General features: G+C 42.6%; 1 protein-coding gene across 3 annotated transcripts in view; it reads left to right on the forward strand.

The window, feature by feature from the left end:
• The window catches only part of LOC121622121 (1-phosphatidylinositol 4,5-bisphosphate phosphodiesterase beta-4-like), a 65,421-nt gene extending 42,761 nt beyond the window's left edge, over nt 1–22,660 (forward strand). For all 3 annotated transcript variants that reach the window (XM_041958971.1, XM_041958973.1, XM_041958974.1), the window contains 33 exons: nt 1,834–1,913; nt 2,040–2,093; nt 2,196–2,277; nt 2,385–2,485; nt 2,953–3,010; nt 3,953–4,061; nt 4,880–5,090; nt 5,285–5,378; nt 5,584–5,663; nt 5,790–5,874; nt 5,969–6,059; nt 6,157–6,252; nt 6,597–6,745; nt 7,384–7,479; nt 7,639–7,783; nt 7,945–8,029; nt 9,187–9,311; nt 10,495–10,546; nt 11,135–11,237; nt 11,617–11,781; nt 13,375–13,579; nt 14,427–14,515; nt 14,714–14,870; nt 14,959–15,008; nt 15,649–15,714; nt 16,295–16,410; nt 16,712–16,787; nt 16,919–17,094; nt 17,309–17,410; nt 17,534–17,591; nt 18,209–18,295; nt 18,873–18,909; nt 19,652–22,660. In XM_041958971.1, coding sequence (XP_041814905.1) covers nt 1,834–1,913; nt 2,040–2,093; nt 2,196–2,277; nt 2,385–2,485; nt 2,953–3,010; nt 3,953–4,061; nt 4,880–5,090; nt 5,285–5,378; nt 5,584–5,663; nt 5,790–5,874; nt 5,969–6,059; nt 6,157–6,252; nt 6,597–6,745; nt 7,384–7,479; nt 7,639–7,783; nt 7,945–8,029; nt 9,187–9,311; nt 10,495–10,546; nt 11,135–11,237; nt 11,617–11,781; nt 13,375–13,579; nt 14,427–14,515; nt 14,714–14,870; nt 14,959–15,008; nt 15,649–15,714; nt 16,295–16,410; nt 16,712–16,787; nt 16,919–17,094; nt 17,309–17,410; nt 17,534–17,591; nt 18,209–18,295; nt 18,873–18,909; nt 19,652–19,728 — 3,357 coding nt within the window. In that variant the 3' untranslated portion in view covers nt 19,729–22,660. The remainder of the gene's footprint in view (nt 1–1,833; nt 1,914–2,039; nt 2,094–2,195; nt 2,278–2,384; nt 2,486–2,952; nt 3,011–3,952; nt 4,062–4,879; nt 5,091–5,284; nt 5,379–5,583; nt 5,664–5,789; nt 5,875–5,968; nt 6,060–6,156; nt 6,253–6,596; nt 6,746–7,383; nt 7,480–7,638; nt 7,784–7,944; nt 8,030–9,186; nt 9,312–10,494; nt 10,547–11,134; nt 11,238–11,616; nt 11,782–13,374; nt 13,580–14,426; nt 14,516–14,713; nt 14,871–14,958; nt 15,009–15,648; nt 15,715–16,294; nt 16,411–16,711; nt 16,788–16,918; nt 17,095–17,308; nt 17,411–17,533; nt 17,592–18,208; nt 18,296–18,872; nt 18,910–19,651) is intronic.
• Nucleotides 22,661–24,074: the final 1,414 nt, after the last annotated feature.

The following is a 24,074-nucleotide window of genomic DNA, read 5'->3' on the forward strand; positions in this document are numbered from 1 at the left end:
CAGTGAATCGTGAATCCTTAGCGCGGCGGCCGGGGTTCAGTTCCAGCCAGAGCCCTTTACTGCCCCCTCTCTCTAGTCTCTACTCTACCTTTCCTGTCTCTCTCCAGCTGACACGATCATAACAATAAAGTAGAGATGTAAAAAGTAATTTCCAAAAACAGCTGGGCACCACAGTTTTTATAAAACAGTACTCATGTGTTGAGGATATTTTTAGCCAGAGATTAATTTGGTATGCTGGAAAGTATTTACAGCAACAGGATGGTGTATAAGGGTTTGACTTAAAATCAGCTACAGGACTGTTTAATATAATGAAGGGGCATGTCACCCAGCGCAGCAGCGTTTCTCACTGTAACGGAGGGATAAGATACATCAGGCTCTGGTTATACTTACTAATACCTATTAATACTCTTTAATATGATTGGCTTTTGTCTTTTTGTGGGATTTGTTCAGTGTAAAAAGTACCTTATTCTCTGGCTTTGTGGCAAAGGTTTGGATGGCTGTTTAAGATTAAGGACAGCTTCAAGGCAAAGAAAACCAGTTGAGAGGAAAAGAAAACAGTTAAAGTCAGCTGTCTTCTATTTAGTGACAAATCCAGTGTGGTTAGGAGTAATTGAAAGACACAGAGAAAGAAAAAGTACTTCGACAATTTAAAGCGAGTGTAATTTTTCTCAGCCTCGGGATTGTCAGGCCAGAAGAAATAACATAGAAATAGTTATTTACATGAATTTAAGGAAGCTTGCACAGGATATGCCATCCACAATTGTCAAAATCACAGCACACTGCCAGCCCCCCTGAAAATGTTTTTATGTGTGTCAGTTTGTCCCCAGAATTCAAAACCACAACCCGGTTCAAACCAAAATGAAAATACATGTTTTGTGCAAAAACATCTGTGGTGCACAGATCTGTTATTTGGCACCACAGTGTTGGTGTTTATGCATTTCCCATTAGGGGGGTGTTTTTGTGGTCGATGGCTGTTATAAATGATGCTTGTGCTCCAGAGAGCTCACTGCCACGGGGCTGCCAGTGATATTCATGTGACAGCCTTCAGCGGGGAGGCCTGATGGTTGAAGAGCGTGCACACACAAACACACAGATCCAGGTACACACCTTCCTCCCCCACCGTTTAAAACACATTTATTCCTGCTATGTCTGACCCCCTCCCTCCCTCTCTCACACACACACACACACACACACACACACAAACACACACACCATGACAACATCACCACCTCCCAGCATGCAGGTGGCCTTAAGTAGCAGACCTCAGGAGATGACTGAGTTATTTACATCTGCACACACGCACACACACACACGCCACATGCCCAAACCAACCACCCCTGCTGCAGCTGTTATCTTGTTTAATGTTCTTATAATGATGCCAGTAACAATTTGTGGAAGTGAAGGAGAGCTGGAATCAGGGACAGAGACGGAGTGACGGGGGGGGGGGGGGGGGTGTCAAACACCCTCAGGTTATCGTCCTCAGTGACGTCTCTGTTGATGCTGTGAGCAGTGTATTCATGTAAAGTTACAAGGCCTTCTTCTCCAGCTATTTACGTCACTGCTTGCAGCCTCGCAGCACCTCACTGCGTTTATCACTGTGTGTACGTTTTCACGTGCGTGTGTTCCTGATTGACCTGTCAGGCGGCTCGCCCGTGTGCGCGAATTAAGAGGCAGTTAATTTGCTTGTGTTTATTTCCCCAAAGACACTCAGTTCTAAACTCAGTGCACACTCTGGAGATACCCTCTTGGCTGCCGTGTCCTGAATGTGTGGGCTTCGGCTGGTCAGTGTGTTGAGAGTGCGTGTCCTGAATACTTGTGCCTGTTTGTTTGCAGAAGTGGATCGAGGGTTTGAGGTCAGTGATTCACAACTTTAAGGCCAACAACGTCTGTCCAATGACCTGCCTCAAGAAACAGTGAGTGCATTTTACAGCATGTCTTCGTTATTGAAATTTTGTGCCCTGAACAAGTTCAGTTTTATTTTTCTATATTCTAAAATGTATATTTCATATTCTGCCCTTTCCTTTCCTTCTCTCGCATAGTTGGATGAGAATGTGCTTCCTGACCAATGTGAATGGGAAGATTCCTGTGAGAGGGTAAGAGTACATTGATGGGATATACTGTATGGTCAACCATTATTCCGTCCCATTTTGCTCCAGTTTGTCTGACTCAACCCTTCTCTCGCTCCCTTTTTATAGCATTACTCGAACATTTGCATCAGGAAAGACAGAGAAGGGGATCTTTCAGGCTCTGAAGGATCTTGGCCTTCCCAGTGGAAAGGTCAGACGACAGTTCACTGTAGTGATCAGATGTGGTCATATGTGGCACTATAATCTGTAGGTTTATAGCTCTCATGATCAAACGACGGGCTTGTTTGTCTTCCACAGAATGATGAGATTGAACCATCAGATTTCACCTTTGACATTTTCTACGCACTCACACAGAAGATCTGCCCTCGAACAGACATAGAGGAACTCTTCAAGAAGATGTGAGTCTCCTTTTTTTCAACCTGCCTGCCCCCTTTTTTGTGATTGTAACATTTACTGACTCTGTACCTCAAAGTTCATAGTAGAACATAACAAATCCTCAAAGCAACTTAACAGTAGCCCCCTTACATTGTATCACACCCCTGTTGCCCTGTGCTTCAATTGAGGATATCCACTGTTAAGTATTCCCCAGGTGTGAGCTACTGCATCTTGTTGGAAATAATCAGGACAAATATTTCTGCGCCTGCTGCACTAACTATGTCTGGACAGCCTAACCTGCTTCCACAGTTCAACATTAATTATGATTAACATTTTATTACTAAAAGTGTAACATTTAAATATGATCCCTTTTTTCAAAGACTGCTTTTTAATTTTAACTGACTGACTGTGAATGACTGTGAGGGTGTCTATTTTAAGAAGCGTAACGTTTTGTTTTTGTTTGTTTTTTTTCTAATTAATTCCTTTGCAGCAATGGGAACAAAACTGATTATTTAACTGTAGACCAGTTAGTCAGCTTTCTGAATGAAGTAAGCTCTTTATCATTCATTAACTTCTCTGTGTATTTTGCTTGCCCGTGCCCCTCCCCGCAACCCCCCCTGCCTTTACCCCGTCCCGCTCTGGCTAGAAGTTGCCCTGCAGCCTGGACTGGGTGTCAGCCGACCCGCGTTTAAAACTCCATTCATGAGACAGACACAACGTTTAACTTGCAGTCAGCCTGCAAGGGCAACTTCAACCATCTCCCCATTTCTGCATTCCCGCCCTCATCCCATTCCCTGTGTTGTCCGTACCGCGGCTTGCCTCCCCGTGTCTGATTTGTGTTGCCATGGCGATGGGAGGGTAGAGGTTTCCATCCTGTTGCTTCCTGCTCAGCTCATCTCGCTTCTTGCTGTCTGTGTTCTGTGGCCGTGCTCTTCTGTGCTGAATACCTGCGTAGTGCCTCCGCTGTGCAGTCGCATGTGTGCTGCTTCATCACGCTGCTTCATCACGCTCTAGAGCCGCCAGCGGAGCCAAAGCTTTGGTTAAATTAATTCCCACCTGGCTTTGTGAGTGGGCAGTGGCATTGCAATGATGTTTTGATGCTGTTTTGTTAAAGCAGAGCTGCCTTGAACCTCTCCAACACATACCACTTCCTTGCTTTTAAGCAAACACTTAACCACTGCACCTGTTAGCGTGGCTCACAGTTTCTCAGAATTAAATCTTGTTTGTTACATCCTCTTCATACCTGAGTGCTCTCTATTTACGGCCACAAGAATTAAGAACAACTGTACTGATTTACTTTATTCGTTCAAATAACAAAATGTTCTTGATCTGAGCACTGTTGGTACCTTGTCCCATGTTGCATTACGTTGGCCCCTGTCCTGTGTGTCAATGCAAGATGTTTTTTGTACTCCATCCAGTTTGTTTGGAAATAAGTATACGTGCAGACAGTACGTGTGTGGATCAATCTGTGTATGCGTGTTGCTCCTCAGAACCAGCGTGACCCTAGGTTAAATGAGATCCTGTTCCCGTTCTACGACCCCAAGAGAGCCATGCAGATCATCGAGAAATACGAGAGAGATGAAGGTCTGAAGAAGAAAGGTAAGAGGGGAGTGGAGGGAAGCAGGAGGCAGAGATGTTTTAAGCTGTGCTGCCATCTGCCTGTGTACCTTTGGAACTACAGTATGTTGCATCAGGTTATTGGCACGGCCAGTATAGTTTATTCTTTTCAGCCTGTCTAAATTCCCCTGTTCTTCTCACGACAAATTGACAAATCAACAGTTAATTGGTAGTGCTGCTCCTTAATAAGTACATGCCAATGGGGCCAAAGCAGTATCAAATGGTTAAACCTCTACAAGCTATTACACATTCTTTTGACACAAGCACCCTCACTACAACATGGTCTGCCAATATCTGATTATAAGTCATCTACAGGCTGCAGCTTGCCCATTTTACAGTATTAGATTAATATACTATTAATATTTATTTTTGTTATCATAATCTGCCTAGCAAGAATAGCCAAAATTGAATCTAATGTGTGCATTTCCTTAATAAGTGATAAAACTATTCATGATAGCTTTCTGGGTTACTGGCTCTTGTCTGAAAATACAAATTGTGCAAGTGTATAAATACAAGTATGTATAACAGTCAATCCATCAAGTGTAGGCAGTGTAAATTAAATGCCAGCATTTATTAGGAAAAGTAATAAATGTCAGCGTTTCTTTAAACTTAATTTTAATCAATGAATACAAATGATTTTGACTGGATTCTTCCAGAGTTATAAAACTACTTTCAGTCTAAGGCAATAAATGTCCTTTTTAGGAAGTTAATTGTAAACACCAACCCCATCATTCAGCCAATTATTTAGCCAAGAAACAAGGCTATTTACTCCCAATCCTACTAAATTCTACCCCATTCAGGTCACATGTCCAGTGATGGGTTCTGCCGGTACCTGATGTCAGACGAAAACGCTCCAGTTTTCTTGGACCGGCTGGAGCTGTACCAGGAAATGGACCAGCCGCTGGCCCACTACTTCATCAGCTCTTCCCACAACACCTACCTGACAGGGCGACAGTTTGGAGGGAAGTCCTCAGTAGAGATGTATCGCCAGGTCCTGCTGTCTGGATGCAGGTATGCATGTGTGTCATGGTCTGTTTGGACGGCAGATACATTTAAAGGTGTAGACACACAAACACCCCATTGCATTTATGCAAAGGGACATCCAGACTAAACAGAAAATACGTATGTAACTAAGGAAAAGCTGTCCTCCATTACATATGTAGATTACATCGCACGTATATTCTGTGTGCTTTCCATCCTGTCAGATGTGTGGAGCTGGACTGCTGGGATGGAAAAGGAGAAGACCAGGAGCCCATTATCACTCATGGCAAGGCCATGTGCACAGACATCCTATTCAAGGTATATACATAGACACACACACAGTACTGCTTTTCACTGCAACAGTTGCAAGGCACTGCTTCAATATTATTGTGTAAGGTGTGTCTGCCCCCTTGTGTTGGCAGCATGATATTGCATATATCACAGCTTCTCCTCCCATCCACCTCTTCTTTTTTATGCTGGATCTTTTTCTCCTAACTTGTTTTCTTGCCTCCCCTTCCAACAGGATGTTATCCAAGCCATCAAGGAGACAGCATTTGTCACTTCAGAGTACCCTGTTATTTTGTCCTTCGAAAACCATTGCAGGTATGTGTGCAACTAATAATTAGCAAAGGTGCTAATGCATAATAATTTTGCTGTTACTATTAGTTTTTAATTTGAGATACACACACGCTCTGTGTACATGTACTGTGTGTGTGTGTGTGTCACCAGTAAACCACAGCAGTACAAGATGGCAAAGTATTGTGAGGAGCTCTTCGGTGAATACCTCCTCAAACTGCCTCTGGAAAACTACCCGGTAAATCCTCTCTCTCTGATTCAGTGTCTCTCAGAGTTTAATGCATCTGGATGAAAGTCATATATATTTAACTGTGTTATGTTCTCTCTGGCAGATTGAATCTGCGCGCCCCTTACCCTCTCCAAATGATCTCAAACGTAAAATCCTCATCAAAAACAAACGCTTGAAACCTGAAGTTGAACAGAGTACGTTCACGGCTCAGCCTGTTGACTTAAATCTTAAATCTCTGTTTATTACATGTTTTACGTGTTTACCGTTTGTGTGTGTGTGTGTGTCTTACAGAACAGCTAGAGGCCTTTAAGAAACACATGGAGGCAGGGGAGACCAACACCCCTGCCATCATTATGGGAGAGGAGAACGAAGACGACACAGAGAATGGTCAGTTAAATGAGTGTGTGTGTGTGTGTGTGTGTGTGTGTGTGTGTGTCAAGTTATAATGGAGGAGTTTTATACCAACATGTGCACAAGATGATCCTTTAAACAATTGTGTTTGAAGGGAAAAATGACTGGGGAACACTCTTTTAATAGCCAATAGCTTTAATTTGATTTCATAAAGACCACAATGTGCCGTTGTCAAAAAGCTGAGTGTAAGTTAGACTGCTTAGTGTCACAGTTTGTTCAAATAAAGACTGGATGCATCAAGTAATGAAAAAAAAATCAATGTTTGCAAAAAATCTGTGTTCCAGAATAAATCAGTGTGTTTTTTGTTTATGTGCCTGAAGGAGAAAAGGAAGCTGAGGATAAGGATTTGAATTCTGAGGCCCCCAGCAGTCTGTCAGAGGCAACCAGTGAGAAAGAGGCCAACAGTGTTTCACAGAGTAATGCTGTCAGCTCGACGAAAGAGGAAGAACGCAGCAATAGTATCAAGAAGGTGGGTTGTCACTTTCAGGATTGTTTGTCTTCTGAAATCCTAAAATTAATGATTTAAACTGCCATGAACCAGTAATTCCTTGCAGTAGATTTAGAAATGGTTTCAGAACTGTAACTTTAGCTAAATATAAAACAGGGTGGTATAAAGTCCCATATTGAAAAAGTTATAGATTTGATAATCACAGAATACATACAGTATGTGTTGTGCCAATTTAACCAGTACATCACTCTGCATAACTGTCTCAATACTGGGTTATTTTAGAGTCATGTACCGTAACATTTAAAAAAATCCAAAACACGCAGTGTAAGGACAAATGTAACACAAATTGATTTGTTCCATCACGTAGTAAAAACAACTCAGAAGATGAATAATGTACATACTTTATACATATATGCCTTTAGAACAAATTCCTTACATGAGGCCAAAAGCCTTCAGCTCTGCTTACAGTACTGAAACAAAGAAAAATACAAAATTAGAACAAGACTTGTCTGGAAAGCCTCTCTTTTATTAAATGGCATCATTAAATTATTTCAATATTGTAACTTTTAAGATACTCTTGTGTTAAGCCATTATTATTTCAGATCTAAAGTGCTGACATGGATATTGACAGGGGACGTTTGACCTGTCTGTGCTTCCAGGTGCCTGAAGATGAAGTGACAGAGATATCCGAAGCCACAGAAGCAACAGATGCCACAGATATATCAGAGGCATCTGACCAAGACAATAACAAGAAGGCACGCAAACCACGACCACTACACTCTCTCTCACACATACTCAATCAGTTCTTAGTAAAAAAAAGAAAAAGTCATGTCAGAGTTAATGCACCAATCAATCCGGTTTTGAGTGTGTGTGTGAAACAGTCATTTGTGTATGTTTGTTCCTGTTCTGTGCAGGGTGGGGAGGAGGGAGAAGACTCTGAAGCGGCTATAATAGCTCAGTACACTTACGTAGGAGCCACCACTAACATCCACCCATATCTCTCAGCCATGGTCAACTACGCACAGCCTGTCAAGTTCCAGAGTTTTGATGTGGCAGAGGGTGAGTTTGGCAACTTTTCCATTAGTTTCTACTGTGATTCTGCAGGCTTATCGTTAATTTACAAGGATGCTAAATGAATAGGCCAGTCAGACGCAAATGATCTATAGGTTGCCAAAGTAAATGCCATAAATACTTCTCATTTCCTTTTCTCTGTCTTTCAGAACGGAACATCCACCATAACATGTCATCTTTTAACGAGTCTGTTGGTCTGGGCTATCTGAAGACCAATGCCATAGAGTTCGTCAAGTATCCTTTGGCTCGTAACTGTGCTGCATTTATCTGAATAACAGAATAGCTTTAAGATGACATGGAAGCAAAAATATATAAAGAGCTCTAATTGTTATAGTACAGTAGAATCCAAGGTGACTGAAGTTGAAGGCATCCGTGCTACTTCACTGTAATCTTAAGAGCATGCCTCAAACCTGAAATAACTGATTTTTTTGGCCAACTAGGGGCAGCTGAAACAAACTGTTAACACAACATTGACATATCGCACAGTTGATATGGCAAACAGTTGCTTATTTACACATTCAGCAGTCGACCAGTATTACAGTAACTCTTGCAGGTCAGATTTTGGTCTCCACCAACAAGCAGCTAAATCCTCCATTATGTTCATGGCTAGTTGCTAACTCTGCTTATTTGCTGTTTGATGTTGAGCAGGTCGTGTACAGTGGGTTTTTAAAGCTTTTCCACTGAAAACAGCAGCCCGCTGCAATCAAAAACGATGCTGTGAAGTGAACTGAGATTCAACCAAAATACTAAATTTGCAGCTTCACATCAAAACAATGAACTTAAACTCTATAAAGCTCTGAGAAGCCAAGGGCAGCTGCAGATTCAGGTGATAATTCTCTGTAGGTTCATCACTACGAGGGACGCCTTTCAAACTGCAATTTGATACATTCCAGTTATTAAAGTTTCGATTATAGCCACTTTAATTAACAAGGAGACCTTGGATGTTTTATTATGATCACCACTACTGACATTTCCATTAGTCTTCACTGAGCAGTTACATCCCATAGCTGAGTGAAGCTCTGTACCTTTCAAAAGAAGTTATAAAGTAGGGTTTTAATTTAATAGATTGGGGTCACCTAAATGAGAGCTGAATGGCGGGTCAGAGCTGATGTTTTTCAGCCATATTTGTTCCATGCTGCAGTTGGAAAAGAACTGGAGGCCTCCAGAGGCCAGTGTGCCTTTGGACTGTATGACTTGGCCTGACACACACATACACTTTTGCCTCTCTCTCTATCTCCAATGGGACTGCTTGACCCAAGCTGTTCACACTAAAAATAGTCCTGCAGTCTGTTTGACACGCACAAGCACTCAAATGCATACCCACACATGTGCTGGAACGCACATGCTCTCTCTCTTTTTGTTTTTTGAAATTTTCCTCAGCGTCAGTGCAGCTACAACAAGCGTCAGATGAGCCGTATCTACCCCAAAGGGGGTCGGGTAGACTCCAGTAATTACATGCCTCAGATCTTCTGGAACGCAGGCTGCCAGATGGTCTCGCTCAACTTCCAGACCCCAGGTACCACAGCACACACCATGAGACCTCTGACCTCACACACACCCATATCAAGTACTCCACATACATGCTATACATATTACAAGCACTCAGTCTTCTGATCTAAGTGCACTGAACTTCTGACCTCACATATTCATCCGTCATAGTGAATGCATCTTCTCCATGTGTTGTCTGGATGAACATGGACCCACTACTCGCCCAGCCAGTTTACACATGCCAAGAAGGACATTTTGACGTACTGAAAATCCAGTTTGGACTGAGATGTTAGTTTAAAGGGTTCACCTTAATAAAAAAAAAAAAAAACAAGTAAACACACATTTTAGTTTAGATTAGTGGTTTTCAACAGTGCTCACAGCTTTGATTTTATGGGCCAAGCTTTTCTGATATCTGCGCCTGGAACTTCTGCCACCACTCTAAAACAATGGAGTGAGTTTCATTTGTGTTGCTCCAAGCCTTTAAAAATTAATCAGGAAACACTCAGCAGTTATGTGTCAAGTCCCACCTACCCTTAATAATCCACAGATTTTACAGCGAGTGTTTCTTAGGTAAAACAAAAATAGCTCCCATGAAAAGTGTGCACATTGAGGTCTGTGGTCTGGTCTGACTTGGGTGAACTGAGTCTTTAAAGAAAAATGTTGATTTGAGTCGGCGCATAAGCAGATACGAAAAATGCTGAATTTGCTTTTGGGAAACTTGTTTTTTAAAATAATGTCCAAACTAGATCCGGCAGATAAAGACTTTTCACCACATTTGTGACATAAGAATAAATCCTACACCTCACTGGGTCAAGCATTGTTTTGCGTAAGCACACACACTCAGCCTTAGTTTTGGCAAGTGGTTTGCTTGCCACACACACACACACACAATAAGTGATGCCTGTTGTAAAACAGCTGCTGCCCCATGGCCAGAGGCAAAAGGGGTTGGACCATATGGCCTGCTGGGAGCGGAGCATGTGTGAGGCCGGGGGGGTGGAGCTTCTGCGATGGAGGGATAAATGGTTAGAGGGGAGAAAGAGAGATGTCAGGAGAAATGTAAAAAGTCTCTCTCTTGTGAACAATCCAGAGAACCAGAGGCAAATAAACAGAATTGTTAATTGTTTTTTTCTGAGATTTGATGTTTGTGAGTGATGTAAGAATCTGATGTGTGTGTCTCAGTCTCTAACCACCCCCCTCATTGTCTCCATCAGATCTGGCCATGCAGTTGAACCAGGGGAAGTTTGAGTACAACGGCTCCTGCGGGTGAGAAGAGCTCCTCACTCCTGTCTTTAGCTTGTTCCCATCCGTCCCAACCCTCCCTTCTCCACCCCTCTCTGAAGCTCATCAATTAAAGCATGTCACATCTCATTAGTGGTTGCCATCGGCGACTGTAGCTACTGTCTGCCCCGAGAGCCGATGAGTGCTTTGGGGAAGCGAGCTCATCTCGTCCCGCCTCTGAGGCTCTCTGCAGTCATCTATCTCTTCCACTCTCCATCGCTGTCTCCGTCCCTCGGCTCTAATACTGTCCCCGAGGGCAGAGATTTTACTGCTAATGCTGGAAATCTCATATGTGGGAAGATCAGGGCTTTTGCAAGACACCCATCATTGCTAATGCCACTCAGCTGGGCCCCCAGGTTAACACTCACACACTCCCACACACACTTAGTATCGGCTTATTCCCTATAGATTGTTAGAGAGCTTAATTGAAACTAAAAATGTCTTGGAAACATTACAGTATTTTTTTATTTGCATTATATATGTCATCTTCTCAGTGTTCTAGCATTTGATCTAAAAGGTAGTTTGGCTTTACTGAGAGTGCATTGTTCCTCACATTCTGTGTGTGTTTCTCAGGTACCTGCTGAAGCCCGACTTCATGCGGCGGTCAGACAGGATGTTTGACCCTTTCTCAGAGACGCCGGTGGATGGTGTCATTGCTGCAACCTGCAGCGTACAGGTCAGGTCATCCGACACTTCAGTCATGCTGGAAAACAGTTAAATCCTATTAATAAAAACAAAAACTACAGTAGTTTAACATGATCCTATATCCATAAAAAGGTAAATATACTCATATTTATACGAGGATAGTTTCAGGCTTGGTTATCTCAGTTGGCTGTATTCCTTTGTTCTTTCTTCTCCTCATAATATGTGCTGCAACAATGTTTTTGTCTTAATACTCATATCTTCAATTTTGGTCAAATTTGGTGTATTTTAGAGATACAAATGATGCTTGATTGCACCTCATATCCATCAAGATCCAATCCCTTTACTTTTTAAATATTATTCCTCTTAAATCCTTCAGAATATTCGTAATTATGTCATCCTTTTTACTTTAGGTGTTCTCTGGACAGTTCCTGTCAGACAAGAAAATAGGCACGTACGTTGAGGTAGACATGTACGGGCTGCCGACAGACACCATCCGGAAGGAGTTCCGTACTCGTATGGTGATGAACAACGGACTGAACCCAGCCTACAACGAGGAGCCCTTCGTCTTCAGAAAGGTAGCGAGAAGGGCAGTAAAAGAGGTTGTTGGGTGAGAGTGGATACAGAGAGGCTGCGCATATGGGAATGTTGTCTGCATTGTGATATTTGAACAGCTGGAGGAGGAGGAGGAAAAGGAGAGGGAAGCAATGATTTGGGTTGGCAGAAGGTGGAAGTGACGATGGAAGATGCTCGTCCTTACAGAGGGGAACGAGAGAGAAGGATGGAGGGAAAACAAAGGGGAAAAGGACAAATGCCAGCAGGCGTAAAGATAAAAGAGGAGAGAAGATTGAGAAAGAAATGCAAACGTAATGATGAATGGAATGGTGGTGCAAAGTGTTCAACAAAAGGAGGAAAACTAGAGAAATGGAGTGACTTTTAAGAGGGGGAAGAATGATTGTAGTCATTTGCAAAAGTATCACAAACAAAAACAGTGGGACAAGAGGAGGAAGAACAAGGCATCTAGTTTGCCGGTGCTTTAGCTCACAGAGAGGAAGAAAGGGGGGGGGGGGAAGGGCAGCAAGAAGAAACAAATAATATCAGCAAACAGAGAAACAAACAATTAGTGATGAAGGAAGAAAAAAGGGAGAATGAAGGAGAGATTAAAGATATAAAGAAAGGAAGAGAGAGAAACGTGTGTGTAATAGTGCTGCTCTCAGCAGAATGAGGAGTCTCTCAGCCATGACTGTGACTCCAGCTTCCTAACACACACCATCAATCACAGCCTGCCGCAGTGCTGCTCTGCTCACACACACACAAACTTACACAGTGCTATCAAAGAGGGGCATCACAAGCAGAGCTGCTGGCAAGACTCGTTTCTCACATTCACACACACACACGCAGACACAAATGCCCTCAAATACTGCCACGCCTCTTGCATGCCTGCATACACAGCACTGTCAAGATGACTCAGAGCAAACAATACACACCAGCAGCGCACACACAGTACATCAGCACGGCTACATTTACGCAAGCACACACGCACGAGCAGGCGCTTCCACTCATTCATCTCTAGTGAGTATTCTTCGGCCTTATCTCTTACCCTCCCCTTCGTCTAGGTATTAATCATCCTCCTCTCTCCGTTCACTTATCTCCACACACAAGGCCAGTTAAGACTCTCGCTCCCTTTTTTTTTCCAAGGGTGTGCACACATTAGCTCTTCCACAGACACATGTTACACACACACACACACACGTATATATACTGTATAGGATATACATCACTCCCTGTGTGCGTACTAGCTGTGGAGATGGCCTTGTTGGTAGTCAGATATGCTGTGTGTTTGTGCACTATCATGCCTTTTTTCCTGTATCACACTGTGACAGTCCCCTGATAGTGTCCCCTGCAGTTTCATCCTTGACCTTCCCCCCTTAATGATGCAGTTCTGGTTTAGCTTAAAAACAGGAACTTTTACCGCAATGGCTGAAAAATAGTGCGTTCTTTCCCGATTTTCACACGAGAATGGGTTAAGTAGACTTCCCACAGTACCACAGAGTTGACTGGCGACTCCTAACTTATCTGTCTCTCTTTGTTCTCCCGCCCCCTTTGCCTCCCCTGTTCCTCAACCTCCTTCTCTGTCCCACCCTCCATTTCCCTTCATCCCTCCCTCCTAGGTGATCTTACCAGATCTGGCAGTACTGCGCATCGCCGTCTACGACGACAACAACAAGCTGATTGGCCAGCGCATCCTGCCTCTTGACGGCCTGCAGGCTGGCTACCGTCACATCTCGCTGAGGAACGAGGGCAACAAACCCTTGTCGTTGCCCACCATCTTCTGCCAAATCATCCTCAAGACCTACGTGCCCGACGGCTTTGGAGGTGAGGGGAACAGGAACACACACACAGTAACTGCAAAACTTTATGTATATTTCTTTATGTGCTTGTAAGTGTGTAAATGCAGAATTACATACTGTCATACTTTGTTTAACTGCTCTGTTTACTCCTGGCTGATGATAAAGTTGTTTCTGTAGCCTGAAGGGAGGAGAGGGGAAAAAAAGAAGGCAAGGCAACTGTCTCCTGCTCACTTACTCTCTGCCTTGGGTTGGTTTGAACATTCAGAGTAATGGCAATGGCGCAAATGATGATGACAGTGAATCTGCAGTAATAGACAGTTTAAAACATGCAGAAGCATACAAATGAGCAGGACAAATGGAGTTGTCATTAAATAAAGCCAAGGGGCTTGCGCAGAGGGACCATTACTGTAACCATTAGCTTTGTTCTATAAGATCTGCTGCCAGAATCACTTCCTGACCAGACACACAGCACTGTACCACGGGCTCAAAATAAAACCCTTTCCTTAAGAAATAGCGTTATAAGGAATATCCTACCCCAGTCTTGACTGGTGTCAGAATAATGAGGCAGAAGTTAATCATGCAAGCAGGATAGCTTTTGTGATAGCTCTGTAGATCTGTGTGAGTGGAAATAGATTTAATCTGGCTCACTCTGTTTACTGCCTTTCTTATTGAAAAATAACATTTTTGGTCACGAAAGTCAAAAGAAATATTTTAACCACTTCTAAAAAGTGAATTGTCTCTGATTTCCTTTTTTCTTTTTGTTAAGTCTGGAGTTTGTCATAAGGGATATTCAGACAGTTGCTCATTATACACTTGGCAAAGCATAATCCAGTCCAGTTTATCAAAGAATCTTCTCTTTCCCTGTGTTTTAGCAATTGTGGACGCCCTATCAGACCCAAAGAAGTTCTTGACCATTGCAGAAAAGAGAGCCGACCAGATGAAGGCGTTGGGGATCGACACGGTACACATGAGAATAAACACACACACAGACATCTGAAGCTTCAGTTTGAGTTTGTAGAACCGCTGAGCTCCAGACTGGTTTGAGGAATTGTACCTGATTGGCTGGGTATAACCAGCATTATCTCGCTTTGTACTCAGATGTTTCTGCATCCTTACAATAAAAATGGTGCCTCCTTAATGAGTCATTTCTCTTTTGTAGAACGACATAGCAGACGTTCCCAGTGGAAGCTCCAAGAATGACAAGAAGGGAAAAGGTAAAGGAGACACAGTGAAGGCCAGTGTGACACCGCAAGCCAGCTCAGACATGGCCCAGTCCTCCAACGCCGCCCAGAATAACACAGCAGAAACCAAGAAGGGTATATATACTGATATTCAGATATACACAGAGATATACTTACACTATGTGGGCACAGAGCTAAACTTCACTTTTCTCTGCTGTCTCAGATACCGCACTCGTGCCTAATGTCAGCATTGATGACTTAAAACAAATGAAGGTGGGTAATTCCTTTCTGTTAGCATGCTAACAGGCCTGTTACAGCTCAGTCTTACAGAAATGCAATAAGTAATAATGCAGTAATTGTTAGTTCAAATGGTAATTGTTTATTATTTAAGATATCATGAAAATATGCTATTATCAGGTTTTCTCATGTACATACAGCAAAGTTGACAAGTGAATTAGAGATATTTACAAAGCATCTGAGGTGATTTAGTATTAGTAGTCTGATATTGTATTAAATATGGTCAAAGATGAACAAACGTGAAAAAGACAGCACATGCTTGACTTTGTCTGTCTGTGGTAAACTGGCTGAGTATCCATAATGTGATGTGACCACACCTTAATACTACAATAGCATTATAATTATTGAATTAGAAAATGCAGCAATATTGCAAAGCCAACTTTAATTTGTAATTATTTTGTAAATAGTTTGTGTTTTTCTTGGTAAAAGCAAAATACTATAATCATATATATAATAAGCCTTTTCTACCAATAATGATTTCAGAATTTCCTTATAAAATACCTCACAGATGCAGCTACTTTACCCAGCTATTATACTTCTCCAGTCTGGTATGTTCAAAGGTTGTTCTTAACATGACCTGTACAAAATAAAGAAATACACTTGTCTCCCTCTGCAGACGTACCTTAAACTGATTAAAAAGCAGCAGAAGGAGCTCAACACTTTAAAGAAGAAGCACTCAAAGGTGGGTGATTGTTTTAGTGTCGGCCCGTCTGTTGCTAATGCAAAGAGGCTGCTGCTTATTGTGGACAGTCATTGATGCTCAGAGGGACAGAAACACAGCGAGGTGGCCGCCTCCACCTTTCATCTTCCACTGACCACAGCATCATCACTATGTTCATCTGCGCACACACAGAACCACACAATGTGTCCACTCCAAACACACACTGATGCAGCCACATAATTAATGTTTCGTAAGAAATTAGACTTGCTAAAGTTGCTTTTCCTTTGACCAGCTTACCATAGTGATCATGGAGGCTGCTGGCTCATTCATAGTGGCTGATTAATTATCACAGTATTCAGTCCTACTGCATAACACTTGTATAATAGTGCCATCCAGACCCATCTGTTGACTGAATAAAGAGGACTGCTGGCTCATTACTCGATGTAGACCACAACATATGAATGTTTTTGAAATAATAACGACAGATTCAAAATCTGTTTTAGCCTTAATACCTGCCCATGGAGGAGGTTGATGCATTAAAAACTGCGTGTCCACATTATAAATAGATACTTCAGTGCCACATGCTTTCATTTTTCAACAGGATCAAAATACAATGCAGAAAGCCCACTGCACCCAGGTGGACAAGATGGTGTCTCAGCATGATAAGGAGAAGACAACCCTGGAGAAGCTACTAGAGAAAGCCATCAAGAAACGAGGGTAAGAGGGAAAAAGTTCAGTGTACTCAAATTGTTGCATTGTCTGGGTTTGTTGTATGTGCTAGTTCAGGTTCAGTTATGCCAGCCTCCAGTTATGAAGCCTCTTTGTTTGGGCTACATTTTAATGATAATTCATTTTGACTACAATGTCAGATAAAAATAGAAAAGCGTTTGGAAAGTTGAAAGGGAACTGGTTTGTGATCAGCCTCTTGACTTTCCTTCCGTTTGGATGAAAACACTTCAACTGAATTTGACTTGCATGGTCTTAAATCATCACTTACATGCAAGTGGTTTCCTCACAGGGAAAACAACTGCCAGGAGCTGAAGAAGGAGACAGAGGATAAGATCCAAACACTGATCGCTGATCACAAAGTCAAGGTAATGCAAAACTTACTGCCCCAAGCAACCTTTCCACAAAGCTATTAGCTGTGAGGATGACACGTGCCTCGGCTCTGGATAACTGACTGAGGTGTGTGTGTGTGTGTGTGTGTGTGTGTATGTGTGTGCAGGTAAAGGACATCACAGCACAGCACACTAAGGAGTGGTCAGAGCTGATCAGTAGTCACAGCAGCGAGGAGCAGGAGATGAAGGACAGCCACGTCACACAGCAGTGTGAACACCTCAAGAAACTCCTGGCCACAGTCCAGGAACAGCAGACCATGCAGCTCAAACTCATCCATGAACGGTGAGAAGCTCGCACACACACACCCCTACACACACGTATACACCCATTTACTGCAGGTGACCAGACCTGAAGGGGCAGCAGGCCTGTGAATCACTAAACTGATGCCCCGGTCGCCAAACTGTCTCTCACAGGTACAAGTGTTACTGCTGTTGTAGCTGCTGGTTGTAACCAGGTTTCCTTACAGTACATGTGGCTTCTTGTTCCACAATTTCAGGCAGAGCAAAGAGATGCGTGCCAACCAGGCCAAGATGTCCATGGAAAACAGTAAAGCTATCAGCCAGGACAAGAGCATAAAAAACAAGGCAGAGAGAGAGAGGTGGGTCACACGTAAACTCTATCATCATGTCGGCCGGTCATTCTGTAAGTTTACTTGGCTGTTGCGTCTTTATGTTGTGATGGTTTTGTTCCACTTTGTCCCTGCTCTCTTTTTGCTGTTTAGGAGAGTGCGAGAGTTAAACAGCAGCAACACCAAGAAGTTCCTGGATGAGAGGAAGAGGGTAGGTTGTTTACACTTCCTTTTTGAAATATTTAGCTGGCTAATACACCAGGGACTCTCCCGTTTTAATGCATAGTGGTAATGTGTTAATACAATACAAATGTAGGAGGTCTGTTGATGCTCCAGTCGTTTAGTTTTACGGTATAAATACAAGCAGATACTCTCTAAAAAAGAATATGTGTATATGTATATTCACAGTGACAGAAAAGATCTCTAAATTATCTTGATATTAAGTACATAAACATGTTTTGCTGTATTAGTGGGTCCTGATCAATAATCTCAGCATGAATTAACATTTTGTGACCATCCTGCGGTGTATAGCACCCTTCACCCAAAATGTGGAGAGATCAGTAGTACAAATACAATACAGGGAAAAACAAAACAGCATATTTTCTAAAACAAATAGAACATTAATCTAAAGCAACTTGGTCGCATTGATGTTTTTCATGATCTTAAGTAAAAAGACTAAAAAGGTAAAAAACTGCTTTCACTGATCTTTGACTATTACAGTAGTAGCTGGAGGCGCAGTGTTAAATTGATAACAGTCAGAAGTTATTTGTGGTTTTCAGCAGTGTGAATGGTTGTAATGTATCGTGTCTGTCCCTGATGTGTCTGCAGCTGGCCATGAAGCATCAGAAGGAGATGGAGCAGTTAGAGAAAAACCAGAGAGAACAGGTGGAGAAACTGGAGAAGTTCAATGAGCAGGTACAACACTAAATTAACCTTAATGTCAGAATTTCACTGCTAATATGCTGTTCAGAGGAAATTACTACAGATGATATTATTCAACCCACTTCCTACATGAACCAGATATCTCTCAGTTTATAGAACTCTGCTCCACCAGCTTTTTTAAGTGTAAATGAAACTTGAGACTGGGGACGAGGGCAGTTCTCTGGCTGATTTCTTCCCCAGATAATGGCTGTATTTTGGATGATTTGTACTGTAAACTAATCAGTTTTGCAGGGAATGTTCCTGCTGCAATCAGAATTGCTTCAAGACAGTCTAAAGAGAAACAACAATGCTGGTCCCAAGAAATAAACACAAAGTCCATTATTAAAGAATCAAAGTCTCAACTCTCTTGTCATGACTTAATGTTGCACGTTTCTTCATGCAGTAGCAGCACAGCTTTGTACTGAAGTGTATCTCTCTGCCCTACATTAAGTGTACATATCTCCATCTCTCCATTTTATTTTGCCCCCCGCCACATTCTGTTACCTGTACATGTCTTACATGTATGCACAGATTCATTTGTTTTTAATATGATTTGCTTCTTCCGGCACAGCTTTTGAAATCACACCATGCAAACAAACAGGTTCAAGGTAGGCATCTCCATCTCACTTAACTCTACCTCTCATACCACCTCTCTGTCAGTGATCATGTTTCCTTCCATCTCTTTTCCTTCTACCCTCAGTCACTTTACTCATCTATTCATCGCTGCAGTTTTCTGCTGCGCCTGTTAAAATCTGCATTTTCTGTCCATTTAAATGACTACTATAATGAGCACTCATGAGGTGATTCACCACTGAGTAAAGCAGGGGAATAGTACACATCTGGCCCGTCTCTGAGGAGATTGCAAGATTAAAATGAAGAATGAAAGTGATTCATTTTTCTTTGTATTGTGAAATCCCATTCCCACATTTGTAGTCTGCAGCTCTCGGGTGTCAGCAGTGCCAACTAGCAGCTTGAGTCATTTATCACCATGACTCACCAGCTATTACTAAGCAAAAAAACAGCCAGCTCCCACCCTGCTCCACTCTGCTTTCACCTAAGCTCATAACCATTTGCTTTCATGGTATGTGACAGTGTCCCACAGCAGACTCGTGGTGGTAACCATTACACGTCACTCCTAAGAATATGTAATGTATATTACCTGTAAGGAAATGCACTCAACAGAAGGGATTATTGCAGAGACAGAAACAGATTTGTGTATTATAACTCAAGATCAAACTGGTAAATTGGTAACAGATAAAGGTGGAGCCTCTGCTTGTGCTCCACTTGTGAATTTAGTGAGACGTTTAGTGTCTGTGTGTTAGTCTAACTGTGTTTTCTGTCTCCTGGAAGGCCAAGGACATGCAGCAGATGGTGAAGTTGGAGGAGGAGATGGACCGCAGACCTGCCACGGTGGTGTGAGCGACTGAGACCGTGTCACAAGCAAGCACGCACATGCTCACACGTACACTTGTATACATATACACACACACACACTCACACACTCAGTCACAGGTGCAGAAACACTCCACCATGGATAGCCCTCTACAGCCCAGAGACGTTTACCCTGCCTACATCACTGTCTCTGGATTTTTATGTCATGTTCATACACAAACACACAGTAGCCCTCCCCACCACTCAGCTTCTGCACCCTTACCCAGCCCACTAACTTTACACCACTGAGCCATTCTCACTGTTCGACAGGGGGTTTAACCACTTAGCGAGAGAGGAAATGTTACCTCAAGACGAAGCAACAGAGTCTGACGCATCCCCTCCTCCACTGTATGTAGGTCTAACATTTCAATCGCCTTCAGTGTTCTCTGCATCCTACAGGCAGCACAAGCTGCAGCCATTGGTGGACGTGGACACACACACACGCGCGCGCGCGCACGCACACACCTGCACTGCAACACTCACGGGAAGTGGATATCAGTTCCCCTTTTAACTTGTTTGTTTTTTGTTTTGTTTGTTTTTTTAATTGGTACCTGATTAACTGCTCCAGAAACGCGTGGAAGAGGGGAGAAGAATATGTATAAGATTTAATGTCAGTTCAGCACAAATGAATAAACTTTGTGAAATACACTGTATGCTACACACCAGTCCTGTCCTGAGCACTTTGTATGTGATAGGCCATCATAACAATGTGGAAAATGTAGCAGTGCACTACTGTAGGTTTTCTGTATTTCAGTAAGAATGTATTTAAAAAAAAAAAAGAATCACTGTATGAAGGAGTGGCAACCCCTCCGTGTCATCTATTCCTACAATGCAACTTATTTGATTTCACAAAGTGTTACTGACTTTTTTGTTGTTCAACAATGTTATTAAAAGGCTTAATATCTTGCTGAGTCAGAAAACTATAAAGGGATCACATGGGTCGATGTTCACTTTGATTATTATTGCCAATTTCTTAGTCGAGCTTTCTTTTCATTTCTTGGAAATACCTAGAAAAATACCTAGAGATTGTATAACTGCTGTGCTTCACTTTGACTTGAAAATAATGTTTATTTCCAAGTTAAAGTGAAGCAGTCTTCTTTTGTGTGTGCTTGTGCTCAGTTGCCACAAGTTTACACCTGCAAAACTTTATTCTACAAATGTTTGGCTCAAAATCATGTATACTATGCAAAACGCAAGTAACAAATACATGATTCCCTCAAAGCTTAAGGTGTACAAAACACAGAAAATCAGGACTAAATATATTAGTAATAGTAACCAAATTGTGGTTGCTTTTTTTACTTTTATTGTAGTGGTTAGAATTGCTGCATCCCTGCAGACCAAGGCAGTACTATAACTACATACAACACCAAATTGAAAATACCATGATATAATAAAGGGGGCATGTACCAGTAAATGTAAGGTTACATAGGATTAAAATTGGCCTTTGCATTAAGGAATCTTGCACTTTAAACTATTGTGCCAAATCTGTAATAGACTGGCAACAAAATGAATCCATTTTTGGCAGCATATTAATTCTGCTGTAATACTTGGTTTTAATTGACCGGCCCGTCGCCATCAGACAAGAACTTTGGCAGACACAATTCAAAGCCACCTTGTCGCGTCAGTTTCCCACTCATTGAGACGTTGTTGAAGTGAAGTGCTCCCTTAATAGCTTCTTGACTGCACGTTAGCAACCTCAGCTTGTAATCCTCATCATTTCCCTGCTGGCCTTTGATCAGGGGAGATCAGAATGAATAATTATAACAAGTTTGTAACAGAACCTGTGACACGGCTGACACGCACATGCTATCCACACCAGGAATTTCAGCCCAGGCCTCTGTCCCAAACAAGTTCCCCCTAAATGTTACTGTTTGTGGGACTACAGATGGCTTGAAGAGGCACTATTGTACGCAGCCCTGGTGACACTGCTGGACAAAAAGGGCACCACAGAGAAACAGATGTGACTCGACAGTACTATTGTGAAGTAATCCTGTGGGTACTATAATGTTTGTGCACATATGATGACGCCAGGCATTCACATTGCATGGCACAACACTAAAAAAAAATGACAAAAGTCATAATTATGATGATATGAAAACACACAAAAACATGGGGATAAAAGCACCTCTAGGTGTTTTGGCCTTTTTGAAGATTTTTTTCCCTGTTTTATTCTGCTGTAACACATGTAAAGGGTAGATGGGATGTTTTTGTATATACTGGAATGTATGTAGTTGAATTTACTTTTTGACCAACTGTCCTCTGTCATACAAGGGCTCAGGGGACAGAATTGGTCTGTTGGATGGTGGGAAAGACATTAATCAGCCACTGGGTTTTCTTGTTTGTTCTTTGTTTCTGTTCTCCAGTCTGCCCTTACTGCACCACACAACACAGTATAAAGCTCTCACCACATATCTAGTGCAGAGATAAACGAGTAAAAGTGCTTTTAAATTTTATTCCATCGCTTTCAAATGTGCCACTCAGTGTCTGTAGGAAGTTAAAATTATTTTATGAATGATAAAATGCCAAATTAAGGGGTTATTTATATGAAGATATATATAAATAAATGACTATATATATTATATATATTAGATATAATGTGTAGTTTAAGATTATTATGTTAGTTAGAGGCTTTTTTTGCACTAGTTGAATGTTTCTGTTGTGTGACTACATGTAACCTTTGGCTCTCTAGTTTGTCAAAAAACAAAAAAAGCAGATTATTTTTGCAGAGCGTCACTGATTTGATTTCCTCAGTTTCTACTGTATCTCCTCTTTGTTTTCTATTTGAACTGTAGCTTGTCAACAAACCATTCTGTGCGTGTTTTTGTATTTATATTGTATTGTTGAACTTCAAGCAATGAAAATACTGTTGTTATCCAGCTCCTTTAATACTGTTTTATAGTATGTGTATCAATAAATCCAGGTGTAAAATGGGACATGACCACGTGGCTCATTTGTGTTTGTTAACATAATCTTGTTTTGACTTGTTCGTTTACATCATTTTCGGGCATGTTTTGTGGTAGCAGTGTTTCAGTGGCTTTGTGATTTAACAGCGCTACACTGTTCCTGCTGAGATCTGATCACTGTGTATTGAAACTGTCTCAGGTGGGGTCACAATGTGTCTGCAGGCCACGTTTATTGTTATTAGCAGGAGTGTGCAGTGCACGTCCCCCGCACTTATTTCCCAAACAGTGGCCACAGCAGTCTAAGCCCAATCAACAAGTGCAGGATGAATTCATACCCCAGATCCACTCCTGAGCACTGGCGGCTCCAGCAGTGAAGCCCTTAATTGTTATTATAAGCGCAGTATTTCCATTAGAAAGACGAACAAAGCGCGGTAATTATGTTTGCGTTGCTCGGCAACTCCCCCCTCCCTCACTATATAACAGAGGTGATTAACTTGTTTTGGCAGCATTCGTCTAGCGGACAGGCTTCCACACCGGCTTCACGTTACACAACGATGACATGTCTCCGATAAGTTTTTGACCCATTTCACAATCATGCTCAAGGCGAACGGGCCAACGGGCACTAAGATTCTCCTGGAGGCCATGTCCAAGGACAAAGTCCACCTGGCCAGGTTCGTTCTGGACGCGCTTGATGGGGAAATCGTGGACTCCAAAACAGAGGGCGCGCAGACCCCCCTCATCTCCTCTATACTGCTGCCCGAAAGTCAGACTCGGTGTAAGTTTGTGGAGCTTCTGCTGCAGAGAGGAGCCAATGTCAACTGTCAGGACGGCGACGGGCGCACGGCGCTCAGCTACGCCTGTGAGAAAGGCTACCTGGATGCTGTGAAGATCCTGGTCCGAAACAATGCGGACCCGGAGGTGTTGGACGCCTGGGGGAACACTGCGCTAATGTACGCCGCAGTAGCAGGTCACTCGCCCGTGGTTGAGTTTTTGGTGAGAGCCTTCAAGAGGCTTGGTCTTCAGATAGACAGGCAGAATAAAGTTGGAAACTCTGCTGTTGAGGTGGCAAAGCTTCTGGGCCACACAGAGTGCATCTTTGCGCTCACCAACAACTCCAAGAAGGGCCGTGAGCCTGACGGAGGCGCTCAGGCAAACGCGCAGCCGCTACTTAGTTCTGGATGTGGTGATGGAAATGTTAGGTTTGAGAGGAAAGTTGAACATCTAGTGAACAAACTTGAGGTCCTCCAAACGTGTGATCATGCAGATTGCCAGTCGGGTCAAAACTGCACTTGGCAACCGAGGCCTCGGATAAAGCAGAGTCGGTTGCCATCGATGGACTCTATCGAGGAGATTGAAAGAGAGAATGACGGATCCTCCTCCCCACCACAGGAGCTGGTCTTCTCCGGAGTCCTGACCCCTAAACCCCCTCCACGGACTTC

Source organism: Chelmon rostratus, chromosome 18, assembly GCF_017976325.1.
Source record: "Chelmon rostratus isolate fCheRos1 chromosome 18, fCheRos1.pri, whole genome shotgun sequence".
NCBI classification, from domain to species: Eukaryota; Metazoa; Chordata; class Actinopteri; order Chaetodontiformes; family Chaetodontidae; genus Chelmon; species Chelmon rostratus.